The sequence below is a fragment of the Psammomys obesus genome, unplaced genomic scaffold, assembly GCF_907164565.1.
Source record: "Psammomys obesus unplaced genomic scaffold, mPsaObe1.curated_primary_1811, whole genome shotgun sequence".
NCBI classification, from domain to species: Eukaryota; Metazoa; Chordata; class Mammalia; order Rodentia; family Muridae; genus Psammomys; species Psammomys obesus.
Genome location: NW_026591918.1, coordinates 301,055 through 328,726, shown reverse-complemented (window position 1 = coordinate 328,726; position 27,672 = coordinate 301,055). Strand labels below are relative to the sequence as shown.

The 27,672-nt window shown below is 39.5% G+C and overlaps 1 protein-coding gene across 1 annotated transcript in view; it reads left to right on the top strand.

Annotated features, from left to right (window-relative positions):
- Txndc16 (thioredoxin domain containing 16) overlaps positions 1–27,672 on the top strand; it is a 91,488-nt gene that overhangs the window by 938 nt on the left and 62,878 nt on the right. The window contains exons 3-7 of the mRNA XM_055612323.1: positions 5,062–5,300; positions 7,802–7,884; positions 12,106–12,179; positions 12,920–12,994; positions 26,238–26,359. Of these exons, the coding sequence (XP_055468298.1) occupies positions 5,138–5,300; positions 7,802–7,884; positions 12,106–12,179; positions 12,920–12,994; positions 26,238–26,359 (517 nt within the window). The 5' untranslated portion in view covers positions 5,062–5,137. The remainder of the gene's footprint in view (positions 1–5,061; positions 5,301–7,801; positions 7,885–12,105; positions 12,180–12,919; positions 12,995–26,237; positions 26,360–27,672) is intronic.

Sequence of the window (27,672 nt, the reverse complement as noted above, 5' to 3'; positions counted from 1 at the left end):
AGCACAGTGATGATAAAATGAGAAGAAAGTGGTAGATGGGTATGTTACAAGGGAAGGCACATCAGGTACACTGTAACGATGCAGGGGAATCTCCAGCATCTAGATAGTGTCTTTCTCTCATTAGCTACATGGTTGTTGGAGGCATATACAGTCAGAACATTCCAGTTGGTGAGTCAGATACACAGGTGGATAGTAAGCAGTGAATGAAAGGGTCTGCAAGAGGTAGTGTGAGCTTATTTTGTTTCTTGTTTCCCTCTTTCATGATGTTCTACTCAGCCTAGCTCAGACATGCTCCAGGGTCCTTCTACTGATGCAGGTTCTTCAGAGAACAGGAGTACACTGCACTTAACTCATTACAGATCAGCAGCACGTAGTTCTCATTCTGCGTGCTCTAGAGTGTAGTTCTCCAAGGCCTTTGGCTTTGTCCTATGAGAGGTCCTGCCAGTTTTATCATTATTTTGGCCACATCTCAAACTGCCTTTGGGCTGACTGCCTTTGGAGCATATGCCTTTTTTTTTTTTTTTTTTGAGGCTGAGTGGTTTGGTCCATGTTGTACTTTGAGCATGAAGTAGTGTGGGTCTAAGTTATGTTCTATGTTTGCATGTTGCTGCTGCTTTCCAGACTCTGCCTTTTGCACATCTTCTTAAATATATCCAACAGCAGCTTTTATTCAGTATGAACCTTCTCTTAGTGCTTGAAATAAGCTCATTAGCTGTAAGAATTTTGGTGCACTCCTGTTGTAGATTCATAAGGTAAGTATCATCTCCAAATTGCTGTAGCAACAGTTTTATCAACTTTATGTGCCTCATTTATTGATTGTCAGTGTCTGATAAACCTTTTCTTGTGATGCCCAGACCAGTTTTGAGCTCTATTTGGCTGCCAAGCCAGTGTTGTAGAGTTTCTGTTAAGGCTGCTCATTTCTAGCTTGTGTACAAGTGGACATACTAGTTTATGCTTCAGAAGTAGCCCCTCCAGTCTTGACCACTTAACATTTTACAAGATTTCTTCCTTGAGCTCATTACACATTAGCTAGGGGGTTCTCTGTGCTGTGTTCATGCTGACACAGTAGCTACCATTTTTAGCATCTCTGGAAATAAAGCCTGCTTGCCACATACTGGTTGTTGAAATTGTGGCTTGCCCCCCCCCCCCAACACACACACACACAGTGAAGTCCTGAGGTATCAAACAACTTCAGCAGAGGTAGAATGAGGAAGCTCAGTTAAGCCTTATACTTGTGAAGAGGACTGGACCAGAGATCTGCCACACCCAGAGAGCCAGGTCACTTTTTTCCGATGGTTCTCATCAGTTGTGTGTAGATTTTCGAAGCATCAAGCCCTTCTTTTTAGTACCTTTTCTAGTTCCTGGAGGGAAAAGTCGCTATTTTCTGTATTTTTGTTTTTGCTCTGGGCTTGCTGATAGCTTTCCCACTCACATTCTCTGTCCTGTAGTTAAAGACCTTTGTTCAAGGAGGGCAAGCCTGTGAACGAGTGGTTTTTATTTTCCATGCGTGGCTTTGTCCATTTTTTTGTAGCTGGATGGGTTAGATTAGAAAAATAGAAGCTATGAAAGGTTTATTTACATGAAAATAAAAGGTGAACAACTGTAAGATCTGAAGAAAAAAGAGCGTAGTAATTTTAAAAATTTATATTTATTACAGTTTATTCACTTTGTATCCTGGCTGTAGCCCATCCCTCATTCCTCCCAGTCCCACCCTCCCTCTCTCTTCTTCCCCTGTGCCCCTCTCCTAGTCCACTGATAGGAGAAGACCTTCTCCCCTTCCATCTGACCCTAGGCTATTAGTTCTTATCAGGACTGGCTGCATTGTCTTCCTCTGTGGCCTTTCAAGGGTGCATCCCCCAGGGATAGGTGATCAGAGAGCCAGCCACTGTTCTCCTTACTAGCCAATAGGCATCTCAGTCTCTATGTGGGTTCCCTAGTAAGGGGAGCATAGTAACTTTTAAAATAAAAATGAGATGCTTTATTTAAAGACGTGATGCTAGCCAGGTATGATTGCAGCTCATGCCTGTAATCCCAACATTCTGGAAGCTGAGGCAAGATAGTCACCATGAGGCCAAGGTAGGTTATGTAGTAAGACTATGTCTGAAAAAGCCAAGAAAAGAAAAAAAGAAATGGTTTTATGGGTTTCAGAAGTTGTTTTCTTTAGAGATAATTGCTCTCAATTGATAATCATTGTTTTGGTATCAACTTAACTATTTTCAATAACTTTGGCTTTTGGTGTTATGAAATTTATTAAGCCTTCTATCCCCCCTTTCACCCTTTGCACTTCCTTACTTTGTGTCTTCTTATCAATTCAACTTTGGTTATTATAGTTTTAGTTCCAGCAGAATCCACATACTCTGTGATCTAAGTCATTTTTTAAACATTTATTTATTTATTTAACTATTTATTTATTTATTCATTTTACATCCTAATCATAGCCCCCTCCCTTTTTTCTTCCCCCTCTCCCTGCCCTTATTCATCAGAAAGAGGGAACCCCACCCACCCACCCACCCTAGCTCATCAGGATTGAGTGCATTTTTTTCTCCTGGAGGCAACCCTTCTAGGGGCAGTGATCAAAAAGCAGGCAACAGAGTCCATGTCAGAGACAGCCCGTGCTGTAATTTTTAAATAATCAGATATTATCAAAATGATTAAGAAATGATTGATGCATTCCTGTCTTTGGTTTCTAACTGGTAATTGCACAGCATCTTCACACATGTGTTCTCACTTGTCTGGTTACATAGAAGTTCTCTAAAGTTTGCTTTGGATATATAGTTAAACCTTTGGAGCTGCAAGGCACACTATGGGGAGAGGAACAGTGTGTCAACTCTAATGTCCAGTTTAGGCTAAAGTAATTGAATTGTAGCATCAAGACAAGGAAATAATTGATGTTTGGTCTTTCAGTTGTGATTTAACCTAATACTTTGCAGTTTAATTGGGTTATTGTTATTTTGTATAGTAATGAATGCTGTATGGTTACTCCCTTAGCCACAGAAATAATGCCGTTTCTTCCATACTACAAAGAAAATAGTGAGTGACCTATTTTAAAACATTTTCCTCAATATAAATCAGCCCTGAAATAGGTTGCTTACAATGGTGAGAACGTATAATCAATTTTAATTTCAAAGATACCTCTTAATGAGGTACCATTAAGATAACATTTTTATGTGGCTTGTACAGCTCTCAGTTTTTATTTTATTTTGAGATTTTTAACATAACTCAGAATTAAAAACTGAGGATGTATTTGTTCAGTGATAGCAACCTAGTCTAATGAATTTCAGAAGTATTAAGTAATCCATGAATCATTAGTTTCGTTCTCTCTCTCTCTCTTTTCAAGAACACCTGCTTCAGGGAGAAATATCTTGTTGATATCCTTGGATGACAGGAGCATATAGCCAGTGCTTTATGATCTTTATGAAGTTGTTATCTTACTCTTTGCTGAAATTTTTTGCCCATACTTTTAGGATTATATAGAAATAGTCTTTGCTGTTTTCATTACCTATTTTAAAGTAGTGATCTTGTATTGGAAATATAGAGGTCCTATTGCAGATTAAAAGATAAAAATTCTCATCTATATCTGAGTGTACTTTTGCTTTCTGTAAATATGGTATTTTTATGTTAACTTAATTTACCTAGGGGCTGGGAATGTACCTCTGGTAAAGTGCTTGCCTAAGCTATCTTCTTTTAAACTTTTACAGTACAGGTCAGCAGGAGAAAAACTCCCAGAGTCGTTTACAAAAGCTGAAAATTGCAAACTAGCAGACAAAACTGACAGTAGGCCAAGAAAGAAAGTGATAAGAACACTAAGGTGACAGGAGGATGGATGCCTAGACCAAACTGGCTTCAGAAAGTAGGACTAGACCAGTCAGTTGAGAAAGAGTATAGTGTATAAGCAGTGTAAATAGTATGTCCTAAGCATTAAAGTGGGCATGTGTTCAGAAAGAATGCTCTTGTATAATATGACTAGATAAATCTCTTGCAGAGATTTCTTGCAGAGATTTAATAGGTAGTAAACCCATAGCAGACTTTGCATGTCTTGTTTCTAGCCAAATGGTGTTCAGCAGTTGCTGGAGTATTTGTTGTACACTAGCTGTAAATGTGTAAAACAAAATGTCCAATTTTAAGAATGGGTTGAGCCAGGCTTGGTGGTATAGGCTTGTACCTCCAGCTGCTCAGGAGACTGGGTCACGAAAATCATAAGTTCAAGGCCAGCTTCAACAGCTGAGTGATACCTTGGCTTAAAAAAATAAGAAAGCTGGGGTTAAAGATCTGTGGTAGAGTGCTTGCCTAGCTTGTACAAGGCTTTGAGTTAATTATCGAACACAATAAATAAAATAAAAATGAATAAAAAATTAGATAATATTTTAAGTCAATTTTAGAATGTTGAAAAATGTCAGTTTAACATTTTAGTAAATAGCTGTGAAGCTTAAGCATTTTGTACATTTTTGATATCTCTTGCAGTTATCAAAAATTAAACTTAGAGGTAGGTATGGTAGTGCATGCCTGTAATTCCATCACTCAGGAGGTAGAGGCAGGTGGATCTTTGTGAGTTTAAGGCTAGTCTGGTCTATAAAGCAAGATTTCAGGACACATATGTGGCTACACATACAGAAATCCTGTCTTGAAAAACCCAAACCAAAACTAAAACAAAAAATTAAACCAAGTATGGTATTAAATGACTAATCCAAGCCCTCAAAAGGCAACAAGTGAGTTCAAACTAGAACCTGTCTCAAAACACCAAACACAAAATGAACAACAACAAAGTACACATGCACACTCAGCCCTCTCCAAGGCCTGAGAAATGTAGTCATCTTAGTGATACAGTACTTCCTTAAACCAACAATGCCCAGCACTGTGAAAATATGAAATGAAACAAAAGTATCATCAATTCAGCGTTCTTATATGTCATTCCCCCTCAGAATTTCTTTCTTACTAGAAGGAAACAAAGTTCTAACAGAATCAAGGAATGTAGGGATTTAACCAAATTCATCTGGTATCTTTAACTTCCTTCATTTAACAAATTCATCTAACAGAATTTGTTGATCTACTACTCTGTTCCAGGTATCGCTTCAGCCAGTACAGCACAGCAGTGAGGAAAACAGATGTGTCTCCTGGCACACACATCCAGCTACAGCTTATGATGTCTTCTGGCTTCAGTGTGTTTAGAGCTGGGGTTGCATTGGTTTTTATGTGCAGTTTTTACAAGTCAACTGAAGACTCTCTCCCAGAATTGAGTCCTCAGCAATTTTTCAGCACACTGCAGCCAGGAAAAGCCTCATTAGCTTATTTTTGTCAAGTTGGTAAGTATCTCTTAAAAATTTGTACGTGACTCTTTTCACTGAGGTCAGCATACTTGTGGGAACTTTGTGTTGGTTGTAATAATAGGTGCTATAATGCTGTTTCTCTGTTCTGCCTGCTTGGGCGGATCCAGAGCACCCATGCTTTCCGCTGTTTCTTTCCTCAGCTGCTATGATGTAGTCGTGATTGCATTCTAAATTTAGTATGAGGATTAAATGGGTTTACACACATGCTTGCTTTATAATTAACATTACTTCAGGGTTACTGACATGCCATTTGAATTTTATGTAGTCCTTTATGGAATATGTTTTCTTATTCTTTTATTTACCGTGTAGCTATTTTAGCAGTTTTATAAAAACTGGATATGTAGTTTTAGCAATGATTTAACTTAGTATTCTACATTCTGCTTTGGCTTTGTTATTAATTATACTGAGTTAATTAACATGGCTGTTGAGCATACTTGTGATGGTTTCATTTAAGTCCTCATGCCAGTAACAGTACAATTGTATTGGAATTATCAAGATGAGTTCACCTCTCTAGTCATTCTTTAATTGTAGTTGTGATTTGGTATTCTAAAATCAGTTCGAAAGTTTTGTATGTGTTTATAAGTATGCTGTGTATACGGTATTAAACTTGGAGGAATAGTACCACATTAGATTTAAACTTATAAAAAAACAGGTTTTGCATTTTATTATGACTGGATTGTCACAAAGTTCCATATTGTGTATTCTATTAAGGTAACATTGCAGTGGCTTTAGTTTTTATCAGGAAGAATGACAGACAAATCCTCATTCCAACTCCACTGCTAACTCTGATGGCTGGGTGCTTAACAGAATGTGGTTGCTTTCTTTAGCTCTGTGTGGCCCCTACTTTGCTTTCAGTCTTCCTGTACGAAATCTCTCTGGTCTGGTGGGACTTCCAGTTCTCTGCAAAAGGAAAGAGCTCTGTTTCAGATAACCTGGGAAATAGCACAGTGTGTTTGAGTTGAGAGGGGCATTTGACAGGCTTAGATCAGGGCACCATTCCCATGTGATCAGGGCTAAGAAAAGAGCAACTGTGTGCTGTAGCATCTTAAGGCCTCCATATATATTGTTCTCTTTTTCATACTCATCTTCAGAAGCTGCATCCCCTTCACTGATCATGGCATTCTGGTACTCAGACACCAGGTTGTTCATGTTACTCTTGGTCTCAGTGAACCCATCTCGCCCATGCCCTTGCCCTTGTGACAGAGAAGTGCTTGGAGACAGAGTTGGGTAGCTCCTGAGTGGCAACACTGTTGCCAATGAAGGTGGAGGCCATCTTTAGGCCCTGTGGCAGGATGTCATACATGGTCACCTCGTGTTGTTGGGTATCCACTCTAAAAAGTAGCTGCTGTTCTTGCTGTGGATGGCCAACATTGGCTTGTCTACCTCCTTAATAGATGGGGCTCCAGAAATGATGGCAACGGTCAGGTAGCAGCTGTGGCCTGGTCACAGGTGGCCCTCATGTTCTGTTCCCCAGTTTGCACAGATTGGTGTTTCGCTGACCAGGGTGGGGACAGGTATATGTGCACGCAGTGATGTGGTGACACGGCCCATGGTGACAGACACCAACATGTGTTTGAGGTTCTTACAGGTTCCTGTAGGGGCGGGTAGCTTGGGCCTGCCAAAGCAGATGTGATAGAGGGCCTCATTGTCACTGTTGAATCAAGAGGTCTCATCAGTGATCTCCGCTAGCTAGTGCACCAATAACGTGGCGTTGTAGGACTCCGTCATGATGTTCAAGACCTTGGGTGACCACATGAATCTAAAGGTGTTCAGGTTGTCTGGGCACTCCTCTCAGATCTTGCTGATGAGCAGTATGCCCTTGCCAGAGCCTGTGCTGCTGCCTAGGGAGTGCATGAGCCGGAAGCCTGCAGGCAGTCTCAGTCCACTCCTTTGTAGTAGCCGTTGGCCCAGTTGTTCCCAGTGAAGATAAAGTCAGGCTGGAAGAGCTGCGCCAAAGGCCCAGACCTCACATTTCCATGGTGCCTAGCTCAAGTCCATCAAAGCAGCCTGGGCACATACTCTGAGAGAAGGTCTCATGTAGTACACACTGATCTTCTCCAGCTGCAGTGCTAAGTTGCCCTCATGGCCTCCAGCTCATCAGTGATCACTTCCCAAAACTTGGGACCCATCTGGTTTCTGCACCGGCCTGCCTGGCTGTGCACATTCTTCCTCTTGGCAGGGCATCTGCGCTGGGGCGCTGGCTCTTCTGACAGTGGCATGACACAGACTTATTATTTTTTTAAGATATGCTTTAAGTAAGTTTTTAAAGTAACTTACAAAATTAAACTACACTGTAATAATAGAAAGAAGAATAAATAAACAACAGGAAAATGTGTGCCTGAGTATGTTTATTTGTTTTGAAAGCTAGTTATACAAATAATTAAAAATTTTATGTGTTCAGATTTTCTTTTAATTTTAAATATTCATCTTTTAAAAGAGAAAATTCACAAATATTCATTCAACATTTCTTGTTTTAGGTTCTCTAAGTAACTCTGTGTTTCTTGAAGAACTGAAGGAAGCCATTAGACCACTCCAGGACTATGGGATATCAGTCGCAAAGGTAGACAGATACATATGTTGATAAAATATTAGTGACACATATTTACAACACTGCATATCTGAAAACACATTAGCTTCATAACTTTATCCGAACTGAGAAAAAAAAGTGTTTTTATTTTTTTTTGCTTTCTTACCTAAGTTTAAGTAAAAGCACAGAAAAATAGCTTCAGACGAGTGTATAATATTGCATGGAGAGAGAGAAAGCTGGTTAAATCCCTCAGCTGTGAGAATTTAACTGCATTTTGCAACTTACTCTTCCCCAGTATTTTCAGCCTGTGGGTAGGGTTTTGTTCTTTTTTTGTCCTACAAATATTTCACAACAGTTATAATTCAGCTGTTTATTAAGTTTCTATTCATATAAGTGAAGGAACAAAATGAAGGTAATTTAAATTTTTTTCTGGGCTACTCTGTTTTTTTACACTGCTATAGTTTGGGACATTTTTAGGATAAATTAAAGCAAGGCAATTTGAAGATACATTTTTTTTTTTCTAAAATGTTCAAAGTTGCCATGGAGTTCTGTAGACATATGTATTGGATTAAGTAACATCTAAGACTTCCATTTAATTTAACATGAGAAGTCCCCCAGTGTTGGTAGTTCTTTTAGATTGGTGTCCGCTGGCTTTTTGTATATATTTATTCATTCTCAGCTCAGCTACTACCTTTCTCCCAGAGATGACTGTTGTCTTTCTCTCATCTGCGGCCACATTTCCTAGGCAGGAAGTTAGGACACACTATATGTACATTACAAAAACCCAATCAGACTACAAACTCCATGTTTTAAGTGTGTCAGTTTTGTATGTAATGAGACTTGGTTTACTTTGAACAACTGAGTTTATTCAAGAGTGTTACATGAGCACTCATCTCTCATGAACTCTGGATAAAATTTAGGCTTAAGTTTGGAAATTTTGGGTTAGGGATGCTCAGTGGTTAGGAGTTCCATTGCTTTTGCAGAGGACCTAGTTTAGTTCCCAACACCTACATGGCAGCTCAGTCATTGCAGGGAATCTGATGCCCTCTTCTGGCCTCTGCCATCACCAGGCACACATGTGGTACACATACATATATACAGACACTTATGGACATATTCATATACTATTCATATTCATAGTATACATATTCATATACTATTATGAAATAGTAATTACGTATGATACTGAAAAGCATGACCATGCCGTTTATCTAGTAAAAGATAGAGAAGAACCTAGAATTGTGTATATCTAGCAACTGCAAGAGAATATTAGGGTCTCTGCTTAGGCTGTCATTGTTACTGACATTTTGATTTTATGGTTGAGAACACTTGAGTAAAACTGAGAGAAGGTTGTAATCACAGGCCCATGCTGAACATTTAGCTCAGTCCTTGCCATGTAAGAAATAGTAAATATTTACGAGAGTGAAATGAGCTTACTATGTTAAGTGTTCTTTAAATGACAAAGACCTAACCCTTTCCTTTGGAAAGGATACATTGTAAATATGGGCATACATCACATTTACCCATCATGTTAGTAAGTAGAAGAATATAATTATACTAAGGGATGTATAAATCCAGTCCCATGTTAGACAAACATAGGCTTGTTTTTGAGTGTTGATGGGGAAGAACAACATTTAAGAATGTCCTAAAAAATTAAGATTGACAGACAGGTAGATGAAGGAAACACCATAATATAGATGTCTTTTTGTGAGTGTGTACACTGAGTTTAATTAGAGTTGCTTGAATGATGATGAACCGGGGGTTAGTTAGTGAAGCATCTTACTAGTGGTTACACCATTAAAGAAAAGGACTGCTTCTACCTTGGCCACTACTAGTTGCCAATAGCTTCTCCATGATGGGTGGAGCTAAAATATAAGTGGACTAAGTATTCCAGTTAAGATAAATATTCTCATGGCCAGCTCTTTGATCACCTACCTCTGGCAACGTGGCCTAACTAAGCCACAGAAAAAGAGGATCCAGATAGTCCTGATGAGACCTGATAGGCTAGGGTCAGATAGGAGGAGGACCTCCCCTATTAGTGGACTAAGGGAGGGACATAGGGGGGAAGGGGAGGGAGGGTGGAACTGGGGGGAGATGAGGGAGGGGCTACAGCCAGGATACAAAGTGAATAAACTGTAATAAAAAAGAAAAAAATTTAAAAAAGATAAATATTCTCAGCCTGGAAAAAGTAACCATATCCAGCTTTATGCTATTTAAAAATGTCTAAGATAAAGGCTTCATGCAATTTTAAGGTAAATGAAGGAAAAAAATATATTATACAAATGATAACCAAAAATAAAGTTTTCTTTTGACTGTCAGAGTTGGTTTTAAAACAAAGCAAAACAAAACCAAAAGCCCTTTAGTCATATTTGACTTTTCTTTCTCTCATAATTAGTCCATGGTCCGCTAGCCTCTATTTTTAGAAAATTTCAAGCTCAGCTACTCTTGTACCAGTCTTACTCTGCTGGTTGTCCTGTCATTGAGGGATCACAGTGCTGACCTAGGACGGCCTGTTCCCTTCACTCATCCTACTACCGACTCCTCTGTGTGTGAGCAGATGTGTCCAATGATAAGCTTTCTATTGCAGTCACAGTAAATCAAAGCTGGAGTGTCACAGAGACTGCCTTCTCCGTGGCTCACTCTCTGTCTTCTACCTTGTTGATGTTCCTCAGCCATACAGTTCATTTTTCTGTTCCTTGAGCCTGCTGCAGATGTTTTTACCCCATTTACACATTTTTATATTTATGTCTCCCTTCAGTTCTTAGTGCCAGTGTCACCTTCTCAGAGAAGGCTTCCTTGATTATCTATTTTAAATGCTCTTCTGTCCCTTTACTGTTTTTATGCATTATACTTAGCTTTATATATTAATTACTTAATGTTTATACTTTTAAAATTAAGTCCAAAATAAAGCTTCTTATTTGGGACTTAACTGTATCCTGAGTGCTTAACATAATGGTAGGTCTTCAGACTAGAATTAAAGAAAGCATAGATCTCTTGTCATAACACCAGTCAGTCCTATAGGTTGGACTTTAAAATTAAAAACCTATCTGCACTAAAGTTATTTTGGTTATAGCTGACCTAATTCTAATTTTCTGTTCCTTATATCTTTCCTGTCTGTTCCCCTTTTATAATTTTTTTAAACATTTGTTCCGCAGATTTCATTGTTTCCTCAAATTCTGTATGAATAAATTAAACTAACAACAACAAAAACCCCATTCCATCAAAGCAAATTCAGAAGAGAATAATTGTGTCTCCAGCTTTTGTTTCGGTTAGTTACATTGGTGGCCATTTATTTCCCTAGCTGGAAACGTGTCTATTCTCCTCATGGCTTTCTTCTGTGTGCTGATATGTGTACACACTCTTCATAGTTTTTTTTTCCCCCTGAATTTGTGATCAGCTTCTAAGTCTTCATGGCTCTTCTCCAGGTCCAAGTCCTTGGTCTGATTTTGGACCCCGTCACCTTCCCTCTTATTTTCTTGACTAGTCTCAGGCATTAGCCCTCATAAGTTTGGGTTGTGAGCAGTCAGGGCTTGGTGTGGCTGCTTCAGCATGGAACACTTGCTTATTCTTTCTGTTGCACCACTTTAGCAAACAGTGTAATGGTGCCCATGCTGGTGACTGTCATTGTTTCCCTAGTACTCTTACTGAGAGATAAGCCTAAGTCTCACTTTGAGAAATGTCAGTGGATACCACCCAGTGACCTCTGCCAATGCCATGTGTACCCTGTGGCCACTCTGACCTGCTGTGGGCCTAAAAAAGTTTTCTAAAGGGACACTTCATTTTTTTCAAAGCAAGAGTAGGTTAATAAAAGTAAAGGGTTGATGTGCTTGAGTTAGGAAAGCAGCAGAGCCGCCACACTGTGTGAGCTGCCACACTGTGCTCAGGCTTTCATGGACCCACCTTAAGTTCACTCTTTCTGCTAAGTATTTCACCTCCGAGCTCCACCCTCAGCCTCTGCTCTTTGGTTTTCTTTCATGGTTTCATCTTGCCTTAAGCATTTCCTTACTGTTTTACTTCCTTACCTCCTGATTGTTTTGCAAAATTCAGTTAAATATGAACTTGTGGAACATTAAATATCACTTTGAGTTGTAGAGAACTGTTGCTTTTGCGGTTTCCTCAAGCGCATGAGTGAGTAGTGAAAGTGTAAGTCAGAAAAAAATGAGATATTTAACCTGGAGATAGGCTGTAATGTTTGATTCTACTTGTTTGACCTTGTGATGCATACCTTTAAACTGTAAATATAATCTTTTGAAGGTTAATTGTGTCAAGGAAGAAGCGTCAAGGTACTGTGGGAAAGAAGAGGGTTTGATGAAAGCATATTTATTCAGGTAAATTCTCTTTGGAGTGTGATAAACTACTACAAAGCGAGAGTTTTAGACTATGTAAGAGTATGTAACATATCACTGAGCCAGAATAATGTGATCTTTACTGGGGTCTTGGAAAGTTTAGTAGATATTTTAAGGAATACATTTGCCATTTTGAGATTTAATTTTCGTCTTTACAAAAGCAGGGGAGTTGAGTACTCCCTGAGACTCCCAGTTCCTACTTAGAACGTCTGTTAAGAAGTGCAGAGCAGACAGTGTTCTGAGTGGCTCTGCCAGCTCCGTTTTGGGAATCTTTTTCCTCTTGAGGGGTCTGCTGGTGTCTCCATACTGGTTCCTCTACCTTTGAGTCTTTTTTGAGGAGTTGCATGTACTTTCAAATCCTGGAGATAGGGCCTGGGAAGTAAAGAGAGAGCCTGTTTGCTCAGGAAACTTTTCTCTCATCTGTTTCTTTTCCAAGACAATTTGGAAATCTGTGTGTCATGGGAATGTTATTGAGTCTCTTTTGGAATTGTTTCCCAGTACTTTTTATCAAGTATAGGCCCTTGGTTTTTCAAAATAAGCATACTTACTTGAGTTCATACACAGTATATATTTGGGTATATGTAACCAGCACTCTGCTAGGTGTTTGGGTACACAGATACTAATAACAGGCTCTAACAACAAAGAATTTAATGTATTTGATGGTCAAGCAACTCGTGGCGTAAGGAGATACTTGCATAACGTGCTCTTAAAACTTTTTCCAGAGGCAACATACTGCTCAGAGAGTTCCCCACTGACACCTTGTTTGATGTCAATGCCATCGTTGCGCACGCTCTCTTGTAAGTACAGGGTGTGCTCATTTGCTTGTTTATCGATGATTTCACTTTTGAGACACACAGATCTTGGAGATAGTTTAGATAGTTAGATATTTTAGATCTTCATAGGCAAAAGTTTTATACACATCACTGGTTTATCATCCCATTAAGGACCTAAATTTTCTTCAGTGGCGAGGAATACAGGAATATGTGCTCTGCATGAAATGAGTTCTAACTGGACCCGATCGATGATTATACAGTTGCTCTTGGTTTGTGAGTGCATTGACTGTTTACTAGGTAGATGCCTTAGTCTGTCTGGGTTCCTGTAGTGAAATCCACAGATGAGGCGGCATAGAAAGCAGAGTTTTATTTTTCACTGTTTGGAGGCTGGAAGTCCAGTGTCGGATTACTGTGGATTTGGTGTCAGATGAGGTCTGCTCTTCATGGAAGACTACTCTCCTTATGTCCCCTCATAGCAGAAGGAACCTGCATATCTGCGCTTTCTTTTTAAGGCTGTTGTGGGGTGTCCACCAGAGAAGACTGCTTGGACATGGCTTTAAGCCAATGGAAAGTGTGTCTTAGCTGGCCAGCGACTATGTTGGGTGTTGTGATCCTAGTATAGCACCAAGCCTTTCTCAGGGTGAGCTTTTAAACACAAAAATCATGTTCTGGGTTGACATACTTCACTTAACAAGGTCAGTTAGCAGAACTCCAGAAGCCAAAAAGTGAGGTTAGTACATTTAGAGACTTTCTCAGAGATATGGATTTTGATTGATTAAGTCTTTGTTTTTTGTTTCGGTGGTTGGTGCTGTCTACATGCTGAGTATTATAGCCTGAATGTTACTTCCTTCATGAAGTCAGTTGTGCTAGGGTTTCGGGGCCTACTAAGGTCTAGGGGTCTGTTACAAGGCTATTAATCTCATTCATAACAGATCTACTTTGATGATGTAATCTTCCCTCTGAACACTACCACTTTGGGGTAAGTGTCATCTCAGGAGACACTCACTCCAGGTGGTAGGTGGTTGCAGTTAGCTGCTCACGTTTGCTGTTTTCCTTATTAATTTTTAATTTTTTTTCTTTTTTGTTTTGTTTTGTTTGAGACAGGGTTTCTCTGTGTAGCTTTGGCTTTCCTGGACTTGCTTTGTAGACCAGGCTGGCCTCCAACTCACAGTGATCCCGCCTGCCTCTGCCTCCCTGTGTGCTGGGCTTACAGGCGTGCACCACCATGCCTGGCTTTCCTTAGGATTTTTAAGGTACTTTGTGTCCTTCTAACACTAGCCTGATTTTTCTAGAGTTTACAGTTGTGTGCCTGCTTGGTCAGTGCAGAAAGAGTCATGGGAGTGTTTATTGAGAGCAACTCTTTAGTTCCCTGGCGTGAAACTTCCAGGCCTGGGATTCAGGCTTACTGGGTTCTGTTTCTGCAGTAAAAATCTGATACATGTAATTCTTTATTTTTGCCACAAAGCTGGAAAATACGACAATTACAGGGGTTTTTCCAATTACACAGTGCAGGTCTGCTGCTCCTTAAGGCACTTGCCAACATTATTTTCTCTTGGCTTCCCACTTCTTTCCTACCTGCAAAATTAAGTGAAAGTTAAGATTTAGAAAATTGAAAACTTATAGGTGCAAAGTTGTAATTATCACTCTACAAATGGATACTTTTAATTGTTCAGTCCTAGTAATTTATTCAAATATGAAATAGGAAAACTTCTGGATATTTATGACAGCCATGAGCTCTGTCTTAGTTAGGATTAATTACTATTATTTGTGACAAAACACAATGACCAAAAAGGAAGTTGAGGAAGAAAGGGTTTATACTGCTACTGTTTATCATTGAAGGAAGTCAGGACAGGAACTTAAATAGGGGTGGAACCTGGAGGCAGGAGGTAATCAGAGGCCATGGAAGAGTGCTGCTTCCTGGCTTTCTCCCCATGGTTTGCTCACTATTGATCACTCATTAAGAAAATTCCCTACAGTAGGGTTTTAGGGAGGCATTTTCTCAATCGAGGTTCCCTCCTTTCAGATATCACTAGCTTGTGTTAGGTTGACATAAAAGTAGCCAGGACAAGCCCTAAGGCTAGTTAATGGGTGAATGATGACATTTTTTAATTTTGGGAAATAGTTTATTGAGATATAATTTACTATTCAACTTACTTAAAGTCTATAATTCAGTAGTTTTTAGTATATTTACTGATGTACACAACCATCACCATAGTCAATTTTAGTTTTCTCACTTTAGAAAGAACCCTGGCCCATTAGCTCCCATCTTTCTCTGTCTCACCTCTAAAGAGGCCCCCATATACTTTGTCTCTGTAGTTTCCAGTTCTGGATATTGAATAGTGCCCTGAGCTGCATCCTGAAAGATGGCCTTGTGAAGAAGGGGTCACATGCAGTACAAAAAAAAAAAAAAAAAAAAAAAAAAAAAAAAAAAAAAAAAAAAAAAGGCCAAAGTAGAAGACAAGCTACTGTTTTCAGAAAGTTACCAGTTCTGCTGTTATCTTCTTGCAGTAGATGTCTGATAACAATCTTGAACCCAGAAATGGGGGTGAGGAAAAAAGAAACATAATTGTTTAAGGGACAGGGAGCACTAAGGTTGCCCTTCCTTAAAGTACGAATCCAGGTTTGGCACCAGATTTCAGAATGGGTCTACACTAGACAACCTCATGGCCAGGTGTTTGAAAGACTTGGACTCTAGATCAGGAGAGGCTGTGGGTGTGGAGGAGCAGCTTACCTGATGTGCTTAGCTGAGGAGATTGTTCTCCTGTTGTGGTAGTGCTGCATTCCTGTTGCTGACTTAGAGAACATAGAACTTCCTAAGTTCAATGAAACACTGCCAGTTTTAGCATAGACTCAAGTGTGTACTAGGTGGCTCAGGTAACATGCATTGGCATCGCCTGGAGTGTTGACTTTCTCAGTGCAGAGTGCATGTGAACTGCAGCTGCAGTGAGGCAGTGAGCACTCCCAGAAGCACCTGACTTTGTTGTGGGTTTCGTTTTGAATTCGTTTTTGTTGGCTTTTAGAAACATTATTATTGGTAAAGTTTTCATGATCTTCATGTTCAGGTACTCAAGTCCATATCCACAGTTGGAAAGCTTGCTTCAGACTAGCTGTGCTCAATATGCACAGCTGTGTTCAGTGCCCATTTTCCTGCTTTTTTTTCAGTTGTTCATTTTTGAGATTATAATTTAATTAAAACATTTCTCCCTTCCCTTTTTCTTCTTCTATTATCTCCTTCAAATTCATGGTCTCTCCTTATTACTAATTGTTATTACAAACATATATATATTTATATGTACACATATATTCCTAAATATAACCTGTTCAGTCCATATAATGTTACTGATTTGGACATCTGCATTTTTGAGGCCTCCTTATTTCAGACCTTGGCTAAGTTAGGTGCTTTTGCTAAGAAGTTATCAGCAGTGCTTGGTACAGTTATTTTCAGGTGTTTTTTTTTTTTTTTTTTTGTTTTTTTTTTGGTTTATTTTGAATTACTTCTATCACTTTCCCATTGCTCCTGCCTCTCTGGACCGTGGGCAAGGCATTGGGGAGCCCTTTTGGGAGAAGATTGCTTGTGTCTTTACCATGTGCACCTGGCTGTTGATTGTTAGAATTGCAAACATTGTGGACTTGGTGTGTTTCTTTATGCCACAGTAAGCGAATACATTTTTTTTTTCTTATTCTCTCACCCCATTACCAATGTGTAGAGATTGAACCCAGGGAAAAACTTGCTTTAAGCAAGTTTGTTTTTGTTTTTAAACCACTGAGTATCCATCCCTAATTAGAGTCTCCATTATGACTTTGAATTTGGCTTATTATCCTGATAAACCAACACAAAACCCAACCAGTTTCAGTACATGTACAAACTGCTCTGTGGCCATTGGCCATTAGCTCTAGGAAAGCAGAGCAAAGAAGTGGTTTTCTTTTTTATGCTTAGATACGAAAATAACTGGGCTTAGCAACAGTTAATTCAGCATCCGCAAAGCTACAAACTTAGCTTAATCTTAATTTCTTTTTCTTCCTGCCCACTTTATATTGCCCAGGTCAATCTGATCGCCATCTATAGCGCATAAGGACAAAAAGCCATTTACAGATGCTGACACTTTAACAGTCTCAGGTAGCTGCAAGAAACTGCAGCCCCTGACGAGGACAGCTAGTATTGTGGACATAGGTCATCTTGGGGACATTTAGGGCAAAAGCACTGAAGGTAAAAACAAACAAACAAACAAACAAACAAAAAAAAAAAAAACAATGGAGGAAAGAAAGTCGAGAAGTATAGAAATCAGAGAGGCAGTTCATTCTTGCTTTGAATATAGTAAAGACTTGTGGAATACAGTATTGTATAACATTTTCCAATGGTTATATTTAAATACCAGCCAACTAAACCAAATATCATGGCAGTACCTTGCAGATTGCTATGAAAAAGAATATGCTTTTTCAATTTGTCATTCTATTTTTGTGGGCTAAAACCATCAGTATAAAATAGTCAGTGCACAGCAAGGAGCCTTTTGCTGTGTCACACACTTTGTATTTGCACAGTGATCATAATAGAACTGAATTATTGCTTAATGTTTTTTGACCACTTTTCTACTGCATTTTAAACTTGATTTTTTAGGCCATTTCTCTTATGGAAAGGAAGCAGAATTTCTTTTGAAATTTGTATGCTCAAATTTATCTCTTTTTTGACTTTGGGCTTTAAGCTGAAAAATTGTCTTCCTTATGCCATTGTTACAGAGAAATTCAGTCATTCTGAGGTTATTCAGTTGATACACTGTTTAAAGCTATAAGAAATCTCTATTGAAATGGTAGCACAGAGAGTTTCCATGGTTTTCCTAGTAACACTTGCATTAGCTGATATAATTAGTGAACCAGTATTAACTAAGCACAGGTGTTCACACTATGTTGTGCATAATGCTTCTACCACAGTCATGCGTAACAGTTTCATTGCTCCAAAATTCTATCCTCTGTCACGACTGATACATTTTTTTTTCTCAATTTTACTCTTCTCTCATATATTACACCCCACTGTAGTTTCCTCCCTCACCTCCCCCAGTGTCTCTCCAACCTTCCTTCTTTCCTAGATCCACCCCCACCTCTGCCTCCCCTTAGCAAGTGCAGGCCTCCCAGGGACATCAACCAAACACATAATAAGCTACAATAAGACCAGGCACATACCATCACATCACAAGGCTGGACGTGGCAACCCAGTAGGAGGAATAGATTCCCTCCCCAACTCTGCTCCAACCTCAAGCTACTCAGCCATAACATATATGCAGGGGTCGTAGGTCAGACTTCTAAAGGCTCCTTGATCTCTGTTAGTCCCCATGAGTCCCTGTCAGTTTTTTTTTTGGGCCATGGTATTTTTGTGTGTGTGTGATTATTACAGTTTATTCACTTTGTATCCCAGCTATTGCCCCCTCCCTTGTCCCCTCTCTCCCTCTTCTCCCATGTCCATCCCTCGGTCCACTGATAGGGAAGGTCCTCCACCCCATGAATCTTACCCTCGCTTATCAGGTCTTATCAGGACTGGCTGCATTGTCTTCCTCTGTGGCCTGGTACAGCTGCATTCCCCACGGGGGAGATGATCAAAGAGCCAGTCACTGAGTTCATGTCAGTCAACCACTTTGGAAATCAATGTGGCACTTTCTTAGAAAATTAGGAATAGTGCTACCTCAAGAGTCAGCTATACAACTCTAGGCATATATCCAAAAGATGCTCAAGTACACAACAAAGACATTTGTTCAACCATGTTCATAGCAGCTTCATTTGTAATAGCCAGAATCTGGAAACAACCCAGATGTCCCTCAACTGAGGAATGGATATAGAAATTGTGGTACATCTACACAATGGAATACTATTCAACTATTAAAAACAAGGAAATCATGAAATTTGCAGGCAAATGGTGGGCCATGTTCTTATGGTTTCCCTGACTCTGGTTCTTCCAATCCTTCCTCCCTACCTCTTCTGCAGGACTCCCTGAGCTCCACCTAGTGTTTGCTGTGGGACTCTGCATCTGCTCCCATCAGTTACTGGATGAAGTCTCTTTTGTCTGATGATGATATTGCTAGGGTCCAGCTCCAGAGTACTCCGCAGGCAGGACAACTGTAGGTTGGAGGTTTTGTGCCTGGGTTGGTGTACCAATCCCTCCACTTGAGGCCTTCCCTGATTACAAAAGATGGCTGGTGCAGGCTCTGTGTCCACCATTAATAGTAGTCTTCTCTAGGGTACTCTTGTAGATTACGTGGAGTTTCCATTGCGCTGGGTTTACAACTGATACTTTTGTTGTCTTTGTAACTTCCCATTGCATAACACCGCACAGCGTGCTGCTTTTCATTTTAGCTTCTCTTACTTCACTAATATGTAAACGGTTACGTGTCTTCATAGCATAGTTTAATGGTGCGTTCCTTTTTATCACTGAATAGTGTTCTGCAGTGTGGATGTTCTGCTGTTTACCCCTTCATCTGCTAAGCATATTAGTTCCTTCCAAGTTTTGATAATTGTGAATAAAGCTGCTGTAAACATCGATGCGTAGGTTTTTGTTGTGGATCTATGTTCATCCGTGTCCTTATAAGTATGTAAGAGTAAGAATTGTGTATCATAATGTTGAATTTGTTAAAAACTGCCCAGCTGGGCTGCAGTTCCTAGTGGCCACGCTGTTTGCAGCGAGAGGGTTCCTAGACTCTGTGTCGTTGCCAGCGTTTGGTGGTGTGTGTAGTGGCATTGCATGGTGAACATCTTTTCAGAGCTGGCTGGCCATCTGTTATTTGATGTGCTCTCCAAATATTTTACCCACTTTTAAATTGGGTTTATGTTTAGATTGAAGTATTTTATCAGATACATGTTTTGTTAGGTATTTTCAGTTTGTGGCTTTTCCATTGTTCTTTTAATAGTTTTTGTTTTGTTTTGTTTTGTTTTTTTTCAGAGCGCAGGTTTTTTTTTTTTAATAGTGAAGTTGAAACTGACAATATTTTTACTGGGTTGTACATTTGATACTGTATTTTAAAATGAGTTACCAAACCAGGGTCACCAAGTTTTGGTTTCCTTTTGGAGACAGAGTGTTATGTAGCCCAGGCTGTCCTCAAACGTAACTGTGTAGCCAAGGATAACCTTGAATTGCTAATCCTCTTGCCTCTGCTATGTCATCCTACACTGGAATTACAGGTAGTGCTACAATATATAAATTGTCTAAGGTCTAGAGTCAGTGTATTTCACATTTTTGCATGCAGATGCCCAGTTTTTCAGCGCCTTCTGTTAAAAAGATTATTCTTTCTTTATTGAATTCCCCTTGCTCCTTTGTCAGAGATCAATGTGTTTTTGTATGGATGAGTTTCTTCTATTATTGTTTCTATTTATATTTAAGAGTAAATATGTTTTAAAATTATAAGTATATTTAAAATTATGTTATAGAGGCACATAAATATATATGCTTAAATATAAAATACTTAAGATTAAAATGTTTGGAATTTGACCTGGTAAATGGTATGAAGAATATATGATCTGAAATAATAGATTTTTGTTAAGGTGTCATGATTTACACAAACCTCTTTTATGTTGAGTTCTGTTTCTGAACTGTGTCTCACTGGTCTGTCTGTGTGCCAGGACCGCAGCTTTACTTTATTGAGTTTGTAATATATTTGATAGGCCTTAGCATATTTTTGTTTTTGGAATCGTGTACTTCTTTTGTTTTTATATGCCATTTAAAATTAACCTGTAAAGATTTATATATGCGAATGCTGGTTACCTCACCAGTCTATACCAAGCCAGTGAGTCAGCCTCTCTCTATTCTTCTCCCTCTCTCTCCCTCTCTCCCTCTCTTCCTCTCCTCTTCTCCCCCTCTCCCTTTCTCCCCCTCTCTTCCCAATCTCTCTCCCTGTTTCCCCTCTCTCCTTTTCTTCTTTTCTCTCCCTCCCCCTCCCTGCTCCTTTCCTCTCCCCCTCCCTCCTCCTTGCTCCTCTGACTTTATGGATCAGGATGTAGCTCTCAGCTACAACCACTGGCACTTGTCTGCATGCTGCCAGGCTCCTACCATGATGACAGTGGGCTAAGCCTTTTAAACTAAGCAAGCTCCAACCAAATGCTTTCCTCCAAAAGAGTTTCCTTGATCATGGTGTCTCTTTACAGCAGTAGAAAAGTGACTAAGATAACCAGTAAGGTTAAAAAAAAAGTGCCCAGACAAAACTTGATGAGACAAAACATCTTCCCAAATATCTTTGAGTTTATTTTGAGTTGGCTATCTACTGTTGGGCATGGGACTTGCCCTTAAGTGAAAGACTCTATTGGAAAAAACTAATTTTTCTTTAGCAAGTAGTTGCCAGTTGGAGATAGCTTCTTGGTTAGGGTTGGTAGCTTGTGTCCACTTCCCCCTCTCAGTAGTGAGACCCCATCTGACTTGGATCTGTGCAAATGCTGTGCATCCTGCCACCATATTCATGAGTTCTTATGTGTGTCAGTCATGTTGTGTTTAGAAGACTTGTTTCCTTGGTGTCCTCTGTCCCTACTGGCTCTTAGAATCTTTTCACCACGTCTTCCCTAAAAGTTCCCTCTGCTCTGAAGGGAGGGCTTTGATTGAGACATCCATTAAGGACTGGGTGTTCCAAGGTCTCAGTCTCTGAGCAATGAACAATTGAGGGTTAGTATTTGTTCCTATCTACTGTAGACGGAAGCTTCTTTGATGGTGACTGAGCAAGATACTGATCTATGTATATAGCAGAACGTTGGTAGTAGTCATTTTATTGCTGTTCCTGTAGCAGAATAGTGCTTGGTTTTCCTCTAGGTTCATGGACTATCTAGTCTTAGTTCTTGAGCACCTGAACAGTGTCAGACATGGTTCCATCTTTTAGACTGGGCCTTAAGTTCAGTCAGATAGAGGTTGGTTATCCCACCTTTGTGCTGCTGTTGCACCAGTGACGGAAAAGTTTATTGCTGGGTTGGTGTTTACCTTTCTCTCTGGGGGTGTGCAAAATTGATCAGTGTGTATGCTAAGTTATATTAATTTCAGCCAACCTGTCAGTTATTTTTGGTCAAGATGTCCATGTTGTTTTCAAAACATTTGACCATGAACCAAAGCTTGCATTTGAGAGTATTTATATTTATTTGCTTCAAAAATGTGAGCTGTGCTGTTACTTTTTCCTCCAAGCATTTGTTTTTGTTTGCTATGTAGATGTTTTGCGTGAGAACAATGAGCCACAGTTTTTCTTCAACTCTGCTGCTTTGTCAATTGTCAAGATTTTTAATAAATTCCTTTTTTTTTAAATATAAAAAAAATACAGGCGGGAAAGAAAGTGATAAAATCAGAGAATATAAATTTAGGATAATGTTCATATTAATTATTTATAAATTAGATACTTTGGAGCACCAGTTATGTGGGCTTTTGATATTATATTTAAAGTGTAATTAAAGCATTACTTAAGAATATACAAGTTGATGAGGGAGTTTTTATTGGACATTTAGAATAAAAGGTTGCTTGCCTTGGTTGTGAATTTGTCATAGAGCTGTTAATTAGTATTAATGTTAGGTTTTCAAACTGTGACCTGGGAACATAATGTGGTGTGTGAAATCTCTTAGATGCTCAATTCACAGTGAGTTGATGGACATGAATTTGGAAAGCTCATGCTTTAATTGCTGAGTATGGAAGGAGAAGAAATCTCCCATTAAGGGCCCATAATTGTTTTCTAAGGAATAAGTTGCTAGGAAATTATGTAGGTACTATAGAATAATTGGGATTTGTGTCTGTACTTTCAATTTGTGTTTCAGAGGTGGCTTCTAGTTTTCAACCTATCACTTTAAATGTGAATCAGGTAGTGGCTTAGATAATAGTAACTTCCTGGGGGTGTTATGCTGTGCTGTCTCTACCCCCTGCATGCAGGGACTTGAATAAGAAAGAATTAGTTTGAGCCAGCCTGGAGTAAAGGCCAAGCTCTCTTGGGCTACCTATTAAATCATATCTCAAAAATATAAAACAAAGCATGAGCAAAGAAAATTCCATCACACACATAAAAATAATCATTTTCTACTCCCCATTCCTCTTGTTGGAAGGTTTTGGATGATAAATTAGCATATACTGTTTTAATGAAAAAAAATTTTTTTAAGAATTTGAATTCTGACAGACGGATAATTTTTGAGAAAGGAATGAGTGAGCTGCACTGTAATAAAAGGGAAAAGAAGGCTGTTGGTTCCTTTGTTTTAACAGTTCCTGTCTTATCTGCTTGTCTTATCTCCATGGTTGATTCTGATAGGAAGAGTCTGGGGAAAAGCATCACCAAAGGGTGGAAGACCTTTTAGGGCAGAAAGAATCCCCCATCTGATTGTCCTAGGGTGTCTCATTCCATCATCAAAGTGAGAAATCCCAAGAGAGACTTTCTCCTTAACCCATTTCTGTCAGCAGTTTTTGCCTTTAGAACCAAAGTGAAGGAATAAAGACAGGCGTGTTGGATGGATTTTTGAGCTCCCTAGACATGCTCATGATCTGGAAATCAGCCTATTAAGGAATATAATAAAGCCAGGAAGCCACTGGGAAAAATCATAGAGATCATTAGATTATGAATGTCATTAGTTTTGATTATTATTATCTCATGGATAATGACTACTTAATAAGCTTTGGGACATTAGGGCAATATAACCTCTCCAAACCCCATAGCCTGGTCTTTAAAACAGGGTTAATGATATTCCTATCTAGTGGATATAGGATATCTCATTTGCCCTAGAAGGGCAGGAGACCTAGACTAAAACGTTGTGCAGTCCAGAGTTATAGTTAGAATCATGTGGGGAGGACTCTTGTACTGCTACTGCATGCTGGATGCAAGTCTTCACTCCCTGCACTGGGGGGGGGGGGGGCTCAGCAACAGTCACATGGCTGCCTTTGAAGCATTGCTGCCACCATCTCTCAGAGGAATTCTGTACTGTCCATGGTTCTTTGTATCGCTTGCTTCTGATCCAGAATCTCAAGCCAGTGATTTCAGGTCATTTAGCCAAGCCTTGTAGCAGGGAGTTTGGAAAAGCATCCTTGTAAGCGCACTGGATGATACTCATCTTGTTTTGAAGTATTTCAGGGATAATTCTGGGCTAGTAGCCTAAAGGTGTAGGTCTGGGTTGCCCCCGACCCATCAGTGGCTACCATCCTTTTCCAACTTGGTTTGCCATTCGTAAGAGTGGTCAGTGATGGCTGGGTGTGGTGGTAAATGCTTGTAATTAAGCACTTGAGAATGAGGCAGGAGAATCCCTGCAGGTTTGAGGCTAGCCTGGGCTAACTAGCAAGACCCATTTTTCCCCAGTCCCTGAAATAATGGGTGGTAACATCAGAATGCCCATTTGTTACTGTCAGGAGATTGGATTTGAATCTCCGCTCTAGCAGGAACTGGCAAAATAGTCTGGAGCCACCCCACTTCCTGTGTAAACCACAGTGCTTCGGTAGTATTGCTGAAGATGTAAGCATGTGAAATACTAGCACCGTGAGTGCTGCTCAGAACTTCTCAAAAACAAAACAAGAGGCTACCCTGGGGACTGTGTATTAAATTGGAATATTTCATAAATCTGTAGTAAATAGTGAAATATTTAAGCTAACATAGTCTGAAGTAGCACTTTCAGGGTGATTACCAAGTCAAAATATTCTTATGAAAAAAGGTATAACTTGCCCTTTTCAGCAGCATTTTCTCATGAACAGGTGGGTTCCCAGAGGCTATATGACATACAGTACCACCTCACATTGAATGTAGAAGCAGATTTGGTTTCATATTAAAGAGATTTGCAAAAATGTAAATCAGTACTGCTGTTTTTCTGAAATTTTTTTTTTTGTTTTGGAATTTTTAAAAATAAAGTTTTGCGAATATGCTAATAAAGTTTGGCAGCTATTGATAGGATAACATGTAAACAAATGACATCAGTAATCATTACTCTTATAAAAGGTTGTCAGTTTCAAAAGGTTGGAGACTGTTTTTCTGTGAGAGAAAACTGTATTTGAATTACTTATTGAAAAGCATTTGAATGAACTTTTATTTAAGTATATGGGTCTGGAAAAGCTTTCCAAAATCATCTTTAATTAGTTTAATAAAAATATGTGTGTAGAGATTAAATGAAAACTCTTGCTTATGGGAACAGCTTATATAGAAATAGACAACAAAATACAAGGATTATTTGGATGAAGAAATAGTATTTGTTAGTAAGATGGACATGTTGGCCTATGCTCCAGTCAGTATTTGGGAGGCAGAGAGAGGCAGAAGGATTGCTGTAAAGTCATGGTCCACTTGGGCTTCATAGTAAAGTAGGTCTAGACCAGCCTAAACCGCAGAGTGAGGCCCTGTCTTCATAAGACCAAGGAAGAAACAGGCTTGCTGTTCTGTTCTGGTGCCTTAATCAGTAAATGTATTTATGAATAAACTTGACATTACTGGCATGCTCTCTGTCTCTCCCTCTCTCTCCCTCTCTTTCTGTGGCCCATGCTGACCTCACACTCACGATCCTCTTGTAACCACTGGGGTTACATGTATGTGTCATGCTTGGCTCTCCAGTGATTTGAATTTCCATTTCTCAGAACGAAGCAGGCCCTGCTGTTTTCTTTTGTTATTTCAATAAATGTTTGATTACGGACTATGTACTATATTTTATACTTACTGCAGATACACTGATAAAATAACAGTGTCCTTGCCTTAAAGAGATGTTTAGTGGGGATGAGGAATTAACAAGGAAATGGAATAAACAGTAAATTACAGTATGTGCCATGAAGGAATTAAATAATGGAGCAGGAAGGAAAAGCTGCAGGCTATGGACACAGGAACAACAGGAAAGCTTTGGGACAGATCAAGTGTATCAGATGGAGCGAAGGCATAGCTCCCAGCAGAGGGGTGTGCATGCAGTGTGTCAGACTGAGCAGAGGGCACACACTGACGGTGGAAAGGCAGGTAACGTCCAGGTCATGAATGGCTTAGGGGCTCTTAGAAAGAAGCCCCTAAGATGGATACATGGACGGCTCACCTGTATTCAAGCCTGAGAGACCCACATCACACTAGGATGTGAGCAAATGCAGTTTAAATCTATGGAGGTGATTGTGGTAGAGAATTTCTTACAAGTGTCCGGGTTGTGTTTTCAAGGAAGGACAATGACCTAGAGACAAAGTTCACTTGAGTGCTGTTAGAAGGATTGTGTTCTCATAACTCACAGTTTGTTTAAAGAAGTTACACTTAAAAAAAAAAAACTTATGTACCTTAGAGTTTTTACATTCGTAGCTAAGTCCATAACAAAATTTTCACTAGTTTTTTTTCTGTGTTTATTTTAGTGCTCTGCTTTTTAACGAAGTAAAATATGTCACCACCCTGGAAGACCTTCACAGCATAGAAAATTCTCTGAAAGGAAAAGCGAATATGATTTTCTCATATGTAGAAGCCATTGGAACACCAGGTATCACAAGCTTTTGTGGTCTTTGCTCGGCCTGTACGTGTGTGATTATATTGAAGAGCTTCAGGTGGAATGAAGCTAATCTACTGTTGTACTTCGTGCATATGAGCAGCACTGTGGAATGGTGCTCTAGAACCCAGCTTACCAGTTGTTCAGAGTGTGACTTGGACAAGTTACTTAACCTTCGTTTTCCAGTCTCTAGTTGGTGAAAGTTGTGAGAGCTGAGGAAGCTTTGAGTGCATGTGTAAAGAGCAGATGAAGTCCTGAGTGAGTGTGTATTGTATGACACCAACAGGCCATGGAAAATGCCCTGATGTCTCATACCATAGGAGTGGTGGGGCCTTCCTCCAGGTGATGCTTGGAGGAAAATGGCAAAGCCTTCCTCTACTCCACATATGAGTCTTTACCAGACTAAACAATGTTTGCAAAAGCCAGCACTTGTAGCTTCCTCCTCCCAGAAGACTGTAACCTGAAATTGCTCCCCTTCGCCTACTGAGACTAGCTGACCACACCATCTCCATAACTTGTTGTTTTGTTAGTAGGTGCTCTTCACCAGAGCATACACAGCCCATCTCTGTGTGTGTCTGTTTGTGTGTCTCTCTGCTGTATCTGTTTTTGTCTTGTCTCTGTGTGTCTGTATCTGTGATTGTGTGTGTCTGCTGTGTCTCTGTTTTTTTGTCTTGTCTGTTTGTGTGAGTGTGTCTGTCTGCCTGTCAGTCCGCTTGTTCTTTCTTCATTGCACCAGTCAGGTTTCCAGAACCAAGCCATATAGGAGTTGTGTTCACTTCTTAGTATTATTTCAGTGTCATTTGTGAGACTCAAATGATTGTTGTTGTTATTATTTGGTTTTTAGAGACAGGGTTTCTCTGTGTAGCCTGGGTTGTCCTGGACTTGCTTTGTAGACCAGGCTGGCCTTGAACTCAGAGATCTGCCTGCCTCTACCTCCTGAGTGCTGGGATTAAAGGTGTGTGCTACAATGTCTGACTTATTATTTTTTTGAGGGCACAGGATTGAACCTAGTATAGTATGAAATGAATCTGAATATATAACATGCATTCTGGAGTATTTTATAGTAGTATACTATCTTAATTATTGCCAGTTTTATTTCCTTTACAGTCCTCATGGTACCTATTGTAGTCTTTAACATTTGATAAATACTATTGATTCTGTTTGTCTTCCTTTTCTACTTTAATATTTGTAGTTTTCATTAATTTAAAAATAAATTTATTGACAGAACCACATAAACATTAGTACCTAGTTATCTGGTAAAGAAGGTTGTAAACATTTATGAACATTATACTTTTAGAACTGTTAGA